The sequence below is a fragment of the Nicotiana tomentosiformis genome, chromosome 9, assembly GCF_000390325.3.
Source record: "Nicotiana tomentosiformis chromosome 9, ASM39032v3, whole genome shotgun sequence".
Lineage (NCBI taxonomy): Eukaryota > Viridiplantae > Streptophyta > Magnoliopsida > Solanales > Solanaceae > Nicotiana > Nicotiana tomentosiformis.
This window is the reverse complement of record NC_090820.1, coordinates 5,872,864-5,887,243: the sequence shown is the minus strand read 5'-3', so window position 1 is coordinate 5,887,243 and position 14,380 is coordinate 5,872,864. Positions and strand designations below refer to the sequence as shown.

Sequence of the window (14,380 nt, the reverse complement as noted above, 5' to 3'; positions counted from 1 at the left end):
TGTTATTATTATTTAGACAGTATCGCACTAGGCAACCTTTATGGAAGAGAGCAAAATAGTGACCTAATTTGAACCTAGACACTATCACACTGGGCTTAGTTTTGGCCACTATATGCAGGACCTCGGCGTCTCTAACTATGGGCGAAGACAGAAATCAAGCTACGGGCCGCACCCAATAACTTTTGTTCAAATAGTCTATTTTGTGCTAGTCATTGAAATAGTCTGTTCAAAAAGGGGCTCGCCTAGGAAGTTGTTGAGTTATTTCATGACAAAGAAGAGGATAGAATTCTGATATGAGACAGATTTAGGATTTTTAGAACATGAGTGCATCATTAAAGAAAGAGAGATAAATATATTAAGTAAAAATTGATCCATGTTTCTTTGGGTAAATAAATCAGTATTCAACCAAGTGAATCTTTGAGTCTTTTTGTAGCGTGAGTACCAGTAAATAATATTAGATCAATTTTAGAAAATACATACATAAAATACATAGTTTGGCGAAAAAATCACAATTTCACGTGCCCATTATTTAGTTTATAAATCCGCCCCAGATCCTGATCAATAATGGCTATATCTGCAAAGCGGATCACCACACTGAATAGATTTATCTGCAAAGAATAAAGCATCATATTACTGTTAGATAAAGTTAAGGTTTTGTTTTTATTTGAAATCTTAGAACTTAGAGAAAAATAGACACATTATTATAGATGTAGAAATGTGCGGGAAATTTATATAACATCGTGGTGGATGTTTTACACGCTTCTGATCCTCTACAAAAGTACCAAAAAAAAGGAAAAAATTTGGTTGGATTTACTGTTTATATTTTCTAGCCAGTATATATCGATTGTATATGATTATTCATAGAATATATTATACATTCGCCAGCTATTTTTAGTTTAAATGCTTAAGTTTAGACATCTTTATTAATATTGGTTAACTTTCACTATACCTACTATTTCGTCTGGATTCGTAAAAACTTTCTCGTGACAATAGTTGTTAAATTCCCTTTTTATTTTCACTGAAATCTGCTAGATTCTCAAATTACAGCTTTAATACCTCTTCAAACAAATTAAAAAAAGGGCATGAATTCACTGTATTATTTGATTGTTTCTGTACTCTTTCTGCAGATTCTTGGTTTAAAATCAGGTGCTATATATTAATATACTTTCTCGCTCTTACTTTTGCTAAAAATGTTTCTTTTTAAATTTAGAGGTTGATCATACAAACTGTCCATGGCTATATCGATCAACTTTTTAAAAGTAATATTAAAAGAAATTCAGATATGACAGGAAAACGGCTAGATAACCTTTTTGTTTTTTCCTGCAGCAGTGGCACAAGTACTGTCATCCAATAATGTTTGGGCGTTTGGACATAAGATTCGTAAAATTTCAGAAAAAGTAAAGAAATAATCCAAATAAAAATGTTATTTAAAAATTAGAGTTGTGTTTGGATATGAATATAATTTGCGGAGCTGTTTTAAATTTTTATGACTGATTTGAAGTGAAAATTATGAAAAACAGTTTTTTGAAGTTTTTTTCAAATTTTCACAAAAATCCTGAAATTCAAATTCAAGTGAAATTTGAAAATTTTATGACCAAATATTGATTTCAGAAAAAAATAAAAAAATTCAGAAAAAAAGTGAACCTTTTTTTATAGCCAAACGGGCCCTTATTATATATGTGTGTATATTAAAAAAACAATGTGCATATACAATAGGCTGGCATAGTCTAAAAATCAAGTTTTTTAAAATAAATTTAAAAATTTATGGTCAAACGCTAGCTAAATATATAGTATCAAACACACATTAATTTGTGACAAGAAGTACCCAAGCGTAAGCGTATATTTTTCAATGTGAAATTTTTTTGGAAGTTGAGAATGAACACAGATCATTCCGCCCCTCTTCTTAAACAAAATTGTGTACGATTTGAATTACAATAAAAGATGATAATACTTGCCAAAATTGTGCGTACGCTATTGCCTATCTGAAATCTGAATGCTTATCCTATTTGAATTGATGGCTACGCTTTTACAAAGTAAGAAAAAGTACTCCCTCCCTTATACTTTGCTTGACACTATTTTCTTATTAGAACGTTAAAGAAATTAAAATATTTTTACATAAATATTATATAATTTACTTAAGATCACAAGTTTCAAATGATTTATAATCATATTATGATATAATTTAGGGATACTAAAATACACAAAGACATTAAAATTTGGAGGTTGAGAATAAATGTAAAATGTTAGGTAGTCGAGCGTTGTCCTTGTTTGAAACAGTAGCTTTGATACATCACTTAGTGTCTTTTGTGTAATTTTTTATCAGTATACTTATGTTATCACTTGTTGCTGCCTTTGTTTCGATTTTCTAATTGCATTACCTAGTGTTAGTTTTGTATTTTTGCTTAAGTTGTCATATTGATTTGTTGTTATTGCCCTTTCCCTTAATCTTTTCTGAACCGAGGGTCTACCGAAAACAGTCTATCTGCCTTCTTAAAGGTAAGGATAAGATCTGCGTACACTTTACGCTACTTAGACCCTATTTATGTGACTACACTAAATATATTATTATTATATTTAAGATCACAAATTTTAAAATTTTCCATATTTGTTAAACTTTTTGTCAAGTAAACCTATAAACTTAAGCAAATGAAGTACATGAATTGAATTAATAACATGTATGGTGTCAGCACAGACGTCATCAGCCACTATATGTTCCAAAATTGTCTTATATATAAGCTCTAAAACCATACATACCAATGCAAACACTTTAATTAGCCACTAGACAATTCTATCTTTCCCAATCCACCAAATGGAAAACTTGAAGAATGATTGCCATGTTCTTATTGCAATATTTCCTGGCCAAGGTCACATTAATCCATCCTTTCAATTTTCCAAAAAATTAATCAACTTAGGTGTGAAAGTCACCTTATCTTGTAGCCTAACAGCTTTCAATCGCATTAAAAATCTCCCAAAAATAGAAGGATTAACCTTTGCTCCTTTCTCTGATGGCTATGATGGAAATTTCAAAGGTTCATTTGATGATTACCATTTGCTCAATTCTGCAATAAAAACTCATGGTTCAGAATTTATTGCCAATTTAATCAAATCCAATGCAGAAAATGGTTGCCCCTTTACACGTGTTATTTACACTATTCTTATGGATTGGGCTGGTTCAGTTGCCAAAAAATTTAATATCCCCTCTACATTATTTTGGATACAACCAGCTACAGTTTTTGATATTTATTATTATCGGTTTACTAATTTTGCTAATTATTTCAAGAATTTTGATTCTCAGGATCAAATTATTGAGCTTCCAGGTTTGCCTTCACTTAGTTCAAGTGAATTTCCTTCATTTGTGTTTGATGATGTGAAGTCTAATGATTGGGCAGTTGAGTCAATTAAAAGGCAAATTGAGATATTAAATAGTGAAGAAAATCCAAGAATACTTGTGAATACTTTTGATGCATTGGAACTTAATGCTTTGAGGGTTTTGAAAAATGTAACAATGGTTGGAATTGGGCCTTCAATTCCTTCATCTTTTCTTGATGAGAAAGATCGAAAAGATAATTTTTTCACGGCTGATATGATCGAAAATGAAAATAATTACATGGAGTGGTTGGATGCAAGGGCGAATGAATCAGTTATTTACATAGCTTTTGGTAGCTATGCTGAGATATCAAGTCAATGGATGGAAGAGATTAGTCAAGGATTGTTGAAATGTGGAAAGCCATTTTTGTGGGTGATTAGAGAAACCCTAAATGGGGAAAAACCCGAGGAAAAGTTGACTTGTAAAGATGAATTGGCAAAGACAGGGATAATAGTGCGTTGGTGCTCGCAAATGGAAGTCCTGAAACATCCGTCTGTAGGTTGTTTCTTGACTCATTGCGGATGGAATTCGACTTTAGAGAGCTTAGCTTCTGGTGTGCCAATCGTGGCATGCCCAATTTGGAATGATCAAGTTTGCAACGCGAAGCTTATTCAAGATGTTTGGAAGATTGGTGTGAGAGTTAATACTAATGAAGAAGGTACCGTTAAAAGAGACGAGTTTCGGAGGTGTATTGAGATCGTAACGGGAAATAACGAGGAAGGTGTGGAATTGAGAAAGAATGTCCAGAAATGGAAGGATTTGGCTAAGGAAGCTATGAAGGAAAACTGTTCATCTAATGTAAATCTTAAGGCTTATGTTAATGAGTTTTTACTAGGTCATTGTTAAAGAAAAAAGATTAAAGTGTAGTGCTATCATAGCTAAGAAGCTTTTTCTTTTTTCTTAGTAAATTATCTTAGTTAGTGTAGAAATAGTGAATTTATGTCACTGATCAGCTGATGACCTTGAGTATCAATCACTCAATTGATGGCCTTAATAACATAGCTAATTTAATTGAAGCTTGTGTGTGTGTTTGTTGTTGGTGGAACATCGATGTCCAAATATAACACTTTTAATCAATATTCGTGTTTGTTTTGGTATTTTTTTTATTAAAAAAAAAAAAAGAAGACGAAATACATAGATGCTCTTTTAAGTTGTCTTCAACTATTAAGTAAACACCTCAATTTAGCTTATTTTCAGTTAGACACTTCAAGTGACTATCAGTAAATACTCGACCTAGTCATGATACACATTCGAATTTACTCGACCTAGTCATGATACACATTTGAAAACAATTTAGTCCAGACGATAACTAAATTATACAATTATTTGCCTCGTTGACAGATTAAATTGGGTTTTGACATAATTTTGACGGTGCTTTTTTAAGTGCCCATTATGAATACTATCGGTGTCATTGGCAGCCCATTACGTGGCTGCCAATGACATCGAGCAGAACAAGAGGAGCTTCACTACCAATTGCTAAAAGATAATTTGATTGGACCATCGAAGATTTCAAATTGTAGCCTCAAAAGGTAATTGGAGAAGGCCAATTGGTGAAAATGGGATTAAATTTGTGCGTAGTCAGTGAAATTATTATAGTGCGGTGGCTGTTATTGATAAATTTTTTTCAAAATTATAGGAGAAAAGATATATTAATGGCGGAAGGTGGCTACTGATATTGGCCCGGTTAGGTTAAGAAAATTCGGTGGGGGTTGGGGGAGATGAATTACTTTGGGAATAAAATGGAATTAATGTGGGAAAACTTAAAAAGGTAGTGGGACCCACATAAAAATTACGGTGGAGATGAATTTTTCTGTGAAGAGAGTGAAAATAACGTGGGAAAAAATAAAAATTATAGTGGGACCTACATAAAAATTAAATTTAATCTGAAAAAAATGAGAGAACATAAAAACATAATAAGTTCGCGCGCTCAAATTTAGGTGAGCCGCTACCAGGCACACTTTTACCGAGCAGAGGTGTCTAACCGGAAATGAGCTCAGTTAAGATTTTTTTATTTTTGCTTAAAAAAAATTATATTTGACTGATGAACGAAAAGTATGAGAAAAATTTATTTAAAAATAGATATTAACAAAATAGGAGGGTATTTTGATGAATGTTTTGAGTACTACATATTAATAAATATATCTAAGTGATAATCCAAGTGATTAATACATATAAAGTTAAAAAATTAGGAGAGCTGTAAGGAAAATGATTTCCGTTCATAAGTGAGAAAAGCATTTTTGTTCTTGAAAATATTTTATGTAACCAAATACAAGAAAAAATAATAGCATATATAAATCTTTTGTTTCCTAAATCTATTAACTATCATGTTCCCACCACTCACCAGAATTTGAGGAGGAGAAAGGGCACCCAATTATCTACTTGAACATAAATATTTTGTTGTTTGGTACAATCTCCTATATACGTCAAGCCTTTTGAGTTTATAAACATCAATAATAATCAAGTAGTTAAATTAATTAATCACATATAAAACTCTTACCATACATTTTGAAGATTAAAAAGTGATCTTTTAGACGGTCCTCTTCCTTTTCTCATGGCCTTTGTCCACTCCACTCGAAAAAGTTACAATAAAACAAAAAGAGATGACTCACCACCAATATCAATTGGTCCACACTGACATGTACATATTTTTCCTAAATACAAGACTAATAGTATGTTTGGCAAAGCCAGAGAAATCAGCTTATTTTGATAAGTATTTTTTTTAAAAGTGCTTTTGAAAATATTATTTTGGGAGAAAAACAGTTTGTGTTTGGCTAATCACTTTGAAAAGCACTTTTGAGCAATAATTTGTGTTTGGCCAAGCTTTTTAGAAAGTGCTTTGAAGTATCAAATTACGAATAAGGACATGAATAGATTTACTTAATAGTTAATATTATATCTAAATAAATAATTTTAAAAATTTATTATTATAGGCAATAATTAAATCTTTTTATTTTATTTAAGTAAAATATGAAAATAAAATTTAAAAGTACTTAATTCTTTTAATATAAGTTGAATATATTAAAAATTATTCAATAAATATAAAAACATTCACCCCTAAAGTCACTTATATTAGAAATCTATCCTAAAAATAATAAGAAATATTTATACATTAATATCCTAAGTAGTAGATTTAACGGTTATTTTGGTATATACTATATTTTGTTAAGTGTATTTTTTGTAAGAAGAAAAGTCAAAACTGCTTATGCTTCTGCTTTTGGGAAGAAGCTATTTTTTTCTGCTTCTCAGAAACTGCTTCTCTTTCTTCCCAAAAATATTTTTTTCCCCAAAAAAGCTTGGCCAAACACCTCAAGTTAGGGGAAAAAAGTGCTTTTGAGAAGAAATAAAAAATATTTTTGGCCTCTTGAGAAACTTGGCCAAAAAGGCTATAAGAGGATGTTTGGTTTGGCTTTTAAACTGGTCAAATCAGCTTTAAAACTCTTTTTAACTTTTTTCAGTGTTTGATAAATTCAAAAAGTACTTACAATAATTAAAAATTGCTTAACGCAAGTCAAAAACAATAAGTTTGGCAACCCCAACTTATTGATTTTTGGCTTAAAAGCTATTTCTGCTGAAAACTCATTTTTTAAAGTCAATCCAAACGGACACTAAGTTTAGCGGTCAGATGCGTATTCGAATTCAAGAGCATGGATACACCAAGAACGTCAGAGACCCGAGTTTCTTAGAGGGTGTTTGAGAGATGTATTTTTGCTTTAAAAATTTTAAAAATTAAAACAAAGACTAAAGAAAGAGAAGAAAAAAATATAAAATAAAAAATCTAACGCATAAAAAAACGATAAAAAAAAAAAAAAGAAACAAAAAAGTGGTGTATAAATAGAAAAAGCGACAAGGGCACACGGATTTAACCATATTTATTAATTAAAATATTATTAGAGTCTTGGTCTTTTCTTTTCTTTTTTTTGAGAAAGTGAGTCTTGGTTAATTAAACCATGTTCCGAGTTATCCACATATTTAGATGCTCACAAAAATCTCAGAAAGAAAAAAGGGAAAAATAACCGATAAATGGGAAACGTTTCCCTTTCGTATAGTGTAAATGTATAGGTTGATATATGGTCCTTCAAATAATATTGTCTTTGTTAAAAATTCATCGCTCTTTATGAGAATTGCTTGTCCCATAAAGGGGTTAAGGTTGGTTATTGAAGTAATTCAACGAAGGAAAACAGTTTAATTAGGATACTTACAGGTTTTTTTTATGGATGCAAATTCTTTGCAACTACGACTTGAATTACTAATATATATATAGAGAGACTATTGCACTGCCCCGTCGTCACACCTATTAATTTTTCGCAATTCCAGCGACGACGAGGCTTACCCGAGCCCAAATCTCGGACAGCCATCAGTGGAAAAACGTTTGGGGCCTCACAGAAATCATGAGATACCATCAAAAAGCACCTTTGGCAGAAAGTCAGCAGACCAAGAGATAAACAGCCGAAAGTGGGAGAGCATTTTTGACATTCTGGGCCATGGTTGACAACAGGATCCCTCTAGGCTGCCTTTCCAGCTTTGCCATGCTGGAATGCACCAGGCAGCTTGCCATGCTGGAATGTACCAAGCTGCTGGACAGCCTTGCCATCACTGCCAACCACCCCCTTTGTATAGCCATTTGATTTCTATAAATAGACACTAGGCTAATTCTTTGTAATCAGCAGATATTTGATAATACAACAGAAAAGGGCATTTGCCTTCCAAATCCTGGTCTCTTTCTTTCATAGTTTTCTTACTTGTTTCGTGTGATTGCCATCGCTTCAGCACGATTGTACTGTTTATTGTTTAGGGATGAAGCTAAGTAGCAGTCAAACTAACTTTGTTGCCCTCACAGAACCCTCAGAAAAACGGTTCCGTGACAATTGGTACCAGAGCTTAGGTTCTTTTATGGCTAAGAACTAACATCACAACATAGAAGAAACCCGTGTTGAAGATAAACCAGAAGTACAGAGAGGTATGGGCCGAAAGCGCGACAAAAGTAGGGCCAGAGACGCATCTCCACCTGATAGCGAGTTGCTACCCTACGTGGAACCCGAAATTTCCGAAATTAGAACTCTTGATGAGAGAGTTGACATGGTAGAAAAGGGTCTGACGGCCTTTCACCGTCGTATTGTCGCCGTTGAAAACAATATCTATTCCCTTGAGTCAGTTGCCCTTGATGGACTTGGCGAAGTCAAAGGGAACGTTCAGGAGCAAGACGAAGGGCTAACCAACCTTGAACTCAAGCTCACTGAGGCTTTGTCTGCCTTACATGCAGAAGTTGAAGTTTGAAAACTGCATCTAGAGGAGCCAGCAGGAGCCAGCGGGCAAGGTCCCATCACTATCCGAGAAACACGTATTAAGGCTCCTAAATCCAAAGATTTTCGGGGTGAAAGAAGCGCTCAAGACGTGGAAAACTTCTTGTGGCAATTAGATGCTTATTTCGAACATATGAGCATAGCCAATGATGCTGCCAAGATCTGAATGACAACCATGTATTTGACGGAAACTGCCATACTTTGGTGGCGCAGGAAGAAGGCAGATATGGAGAAAGGAACATGCTCCATTGACACATGGAAGCAGTTCAAAGAGGAGCTAAAATGACAGTTTCACCCTCAAAACATTGTGTATGAGGCTCGCCGAAAGTTGAGGGAGCTCAGGCAAACATCCTCCATCTATGAGTACATGAAGGAGTTCACCACACTCACCCTTCAGATCCCCAACTTGACCAGTGAGGATCTATTGTTCAGTTTCTTGGATGGCTTGCAGAATTGGGCCAAACAAGAATTGCAAAGGCGACATATCGACACCGTCGATGAGGCTATTGTAATAGCCGAATCATTGTCAGATTTTCGGACCGAAGCGTCTAAGGGAAATAACAACCAGAGCCAAACTGCTGCTTCTCCAAAGACGGACACCCACCGAGGCAAAGGCAAATTTGTTCCCAACCGGAACAACGATAATAGAGGCAACCGCAACCACTCTTCCCACGTCCGCAAGAATTATGATGAGAAGAGGAAAGGAGGCGCGCAACGGGATACTCAACGGGATGTTTGCTACCTTTGCGGAGACTCTTCTCATGCTGCTCGATTTTTCCCTACACTGAACAAACTAGGAGCAATTGTTGCAGCCCACCAGCAAGAAAGACAAACAGTTGCGCCAACCGGCAAGCAACCCGAGGAGCGTGGAGCACCAGCTGATGGTACAGGACAAGGGAAGACCAAGGTTGTAGGCTTGTTCAATCATATGGCCTTATTCAACCACATGACCCTTGCCATTATTGCTGCCCAACTTCCTCGTGTAAGGCCCCGTGAATCATTATTTGTCGATGTCAAATTAAACGGCAAAGACGTGCGCATCATGGTAGACACATGTGCGACACATAATTTTGTGACAGAGGAACGAGCTAGGGATCTTGGACTTGTCTTTGTATCCAGCGACACACTGATGAAGACCGTCAATGCCCTTCCCACTACTGTTCATGGCTTTGCTCCTAACGTGCACATTGTTTTAGGAGGCTAGCAGGGATTGACGGACTTCACCGTTGCCCCCATGGACATCTTTGACATCATACTGGGACTGGATTTTTGGTACGAGATCAACGCACTTATCGCGCCGCGTATCAACCAGCTTCACATAAGCGATCTCGGAGGCTCGCGCATTGTGCCCCTTGTTCAGGTGCCACAAAATGGAATGCATCTGTCCGCGATGCAACTTGTGAAAGGTTTCAAGAAAGGGGAACCAACATTTCTTGCAACCTTAACGGGAATCATTGAGAATTACCTTGAGGCAGTAACATTGCCTCCCTGCATTGAACAAGTCCTTGAAGATAATAAGGACGTGATGCCGGAAGAACTTCCCAAACAATTGCCACCACGAAGGGAAGTTGATCATCAGATCGAGCTTGTTCCAGGGGAAAAGCCACCTGCCATGTCGCCTTATCGCATGGCACCCCCGGAAACTAGAGGAATTGAGGAAGCAACTCAAGGAGTTGCTAGATGCTGGCCACATCCGTCCATCCAAGTCACCTTACAGAGATTCTGTTTTATTTCAGAAGAAGGAGGAGGGTACCTGTCACGACCCAATTTTACCTATAGATCGTGATGGCGCCCAACACTATAGCTAGGCAATCCTACTAGTAATTTAAACTCATATTCAATTCTTTTAAAATTAATCGAGTAATTAAACTCTTCTTACTTGCAAGAATTAAAATAATATGAAATGATATGGTAAATTAAAATAACCAAGAAAATAATTAAATCAAAACATTATACTAGTGTGTGTGCCAAGACCTGATGTCACAAGTGTATGAGCATCTAATAGATTATACAAAAATTATAAATATTATCTGGAATGAAATAGACAGAATAAAATTCAGGAAGAGGCAATAGTTGCTGCAGACCGCCTCAGAAAGCAGCTCACCACTAAGCCTCCGGATAACGCGGGTGCGTACGGATAGGTTCAACGATAGCAACAGTCTCATCCTGCATAAAAAGTACAGCAAGTGTAGCATGAGTACGTAAACAACGTGTACCCAGTAAGTATCAAGTCTAATCTCGAAGAGGTAGAGACGAGATGGCCGACTTTGAAGCTCACTATAGTCAATAATAATAATTGAAATAAAACTAGAATATCTAAATCAACATGATTCACAGAGTTAACAATAATTTTATTTAACCAGCAGAAATAATTAAATTCCTTCAAATGCAATAATTTCTAATTTATTAATTAAATTCCCAAGCTGCCATTGAAATGTCAGGTATCGTATAATTATTATTATTATTATTTGGCACGATTTCTGTCGAGGTCGTACGACCCGATCCAGAGTGTCGTGTACACTGCCGAGGGACGTGCGGCGCGATCCATAGATGCATCTATACTGCCTGTCACTCCCCTTTTATACCCCCCAAAGAGTTTTTTCAATTAAAGTGACAAATTTGAGTAGAGATTATTTTATTTACAGAGTCGTCACTTGGAATTGATTTTTTAGGTGTTCCAAGTCACCTTTTATTTGAATCCCTAGTCAAAGGAAGGTTTGACTCTATTATTATTGGTCTGCGAAAATAAAGTTCGGGTAAGAAATTCTGTTGACTGGGAAGAAGGTGTAAGGCATTCACCGAGTCCCGTGGTTCTAGCACGGTCGCTTTATTGACTACAACTTGGCTTCAATTAATTTTAGATAAACAGTAATTTATTGATTTCCATGTTTTATATATCCGTTTTTATATTAAAATATGGAATTATCTTTGAAACGAATCACGTGTGTGAATCCGTTTTGTTTATTATGCCAAAATCATGTCACGTGTACGTGCACGTAATTAATAGTATTTTTATTATATTAATATTATTTTAACCAAAGTTGCGCGAACACATACTTCAGTTTTAATTTTGAAAATCACAATTATGCCACACGAACGTATACATAATCGCGATAAACTAATTAAAAGTGTGCCTAATGCACTCTAACGATGTTCATTATTCTTCCTAAACTTTGAGATTATTGTGAGGTCGTGAATTATGGAATTACTTGTGAAAGAAGTGTATGATTTTAGATATTTGAATAAATAAACTATCATATACCAATACTCTATAACCCAACAATTGAAGCCCAAACTTATTAGGGTCCAAATCTTCCCAACTTTAAAGCAAGTTTGAATACCATATTTTCAGAAACATAATTAAGCATATAGCTTTTAAGGACTAATGTGTCACGACCCAAACCGATGGGCTACGACAGGCACCCGGTACCTTACTCAATCGAGTACCAACGTAATGTATCTTTTGTATCATACTATCATAGGTAATTAAGCCGGAGAGGCTATCGTGAGATAAGTAGAATAAAACATAAGGAAATACCCCATATAGGGTGACCCAACTTGATATACTGACTTATACATATGACGTACTGGCCTATAAGGCCATACTAGTATCCGTATATATGAAATCTGTCTACAAGCCTCTAAGAGTACATAAATATCATAAAGGTCGGGACATAGCCCCGTCATACCAAACAATACATATTCAAATCATACTGACCAAATAGGCAACTTCGGAGTAAGTGGAGTGCACAAACACCTTCTGCTGAGCTGATAGCCTACTAGGAGAACTCTCAACCTGTCTATCGGGACTTGCGGGCATGAAACGCAGCGTCCCCAGGCAAAAGGGACATCAGTACAAATAAAGTACCAAGTATGTAAGGCATGGCAGTCGTATATAAAAGACGTGAAAGAAACATGGAGTAAAGAACTCAACCTGTAATTCTGAATAGCTTTGTGAATCATAAAAAATTTATAATGTCATGCATGTGCGTATAAATGTCATACCATGCATAGGTATATGCGTACATAAGATCATCAAGCCTCTAAGAGCATCCCATCATATCATCTCAGCCACTGTGGGCAAAATCATCAACGTATACCAGTTGATCATGTGGTGGTGCGTATATAATGCCTTAACCTTTTCCCATATCCCATATATATATAATATACGCGTATATAACGCCTTCTGGTCATGGGTCAATGTACATGTATAAATGCATAAGAAATGCGTTAATAAGATTTCTCGAATATCATAAAATTAATATTCCTTTCGGACAAAATTTATCAAATACATATTTTTCTGGAACCTATGAACAGATGATATAATAATAATAATTCACATGGGGAATTAAGAATATAGACACCCCTAGTATTTCTATGAATAGAGTCATTTATGAAAGTTGCATATTTTGCTCATTTTGTTTGTATCATTTGGATCATGCCAAAAAGAAAGAAAGGATAGCCTTAACATACCTGGATTAGGAAAAAATCCGTATGATGTTCATGAAAAAGGTTGCACTGTACTCCTTTAGAACCGCAAAATTTTACATTGCTATAATTTCAATAATTCTCGTTGGATTTTTTTGTGTGTAGGAATTTGAAGAATCACGTTGCTAGTGTAAGGTTTAGAATCTGATTTGAAGTATTTTTGAGAATGAAATTTGTTGAAAACTTGCTAAGTGTAGTGTCTGTTTGAAATGCTTAAATTAGGAAGATGTTATAAGATTTCTTACAGAAAACTTGCTAGATTGAGTGTTCTATTTGAAATGGTTGAATTAGGAGAAAATGTTATAAGATCTCTTACTTTGTTTCTTTAAGTCTAATGAAGCCAAATACTAAATGACTTACACGTACTCACTTATGATGCCACCTTTCAATTAAGAAATCATTATGAGATTACTACTTGAATATCTAATGTCCAAAGAAGCCAAAATGCCCATTTCTTTATTTAATGACTATGACTCATGCTCTTTAAGTCTTTCCACATAATCGTAGTGACTTATGAGTCACAATCCTTAGATGGGTTTGCTGCCACGTTATGGAGTTCAAACTTTATCCAAAATCATTATTAATCAACTATTAATCCTTAATTAATTGGATAATATCTTATTACCCAATAATTAACCAATTACCCACATAATTAAAAATTATCTCAAATTACTTAAAATACTACTCACTTTTAACACACTTTATACACCTTACTATCATGGCGATGTGGTACCTTGTATGGTACTAGTTCATAAATACCGGGTATTTTAGCTCGGGCCATATTTTATCCCAAAATGTCAAATTTCGACGAAATGTATTTTCTTCGATTTGCTTATCTTCTCACCTTCACCAATTTACCCATCACTTGTTTAAAATAGCATAATACTTATAATCACAAAATAAATTTTATTCCTGAACTTGCGTCGATTAACTTACGACGAAACTTTAATATTTGAAAATACGGGATGTAACATCTCATTATGGCATACTTTAATGTACGAAAATATGGGATATAACATCATCCCCTCACCCCCCCCCCCCCCCGGAACATTCGTCCTCGAATGTTAACTGATGCACTTATCATTCTCATAACCTCTAGCTCTTGCGAGTACTTTAATAGTGTTCTTGCCATTTAGGAAACTGTTCTGTAAATAATTCCAAAGGCCAGGGCATTCCCCCCTTTAGGCCTCTTTCTCACATCACGACTTGTGGTCGGAATCCTTCC

At 35.1% G+C, this 14,380-nt stretch overlaps 1 protein-coding gene across 1 annotated transcript; it reads left to right on the top strand.

The window, feature by feature from the left end:
- The first annotated feature begins 2,763 nt into the window (after nt 1-2,763).
- LOC104105924 (UDP-glycosyltransferase 75C1-like) lies at nt 2,764-4,383 on the top strand. The gene has a single exon (XM_009614355.4). The coding sequence runs from the start codon at nt 2,810-2,812 to the stop codon at nt 4,211-4,213; it is 1,404 nt and encodes a 467-aa protein (XP_009612650.1). The 5' UTR covers nt 2,764-2,809; the 3' UTR covers nt 4,214-4,383.
- Nucleotides 4,384-14,380: the final 9,997 nt, after the last annotated feature.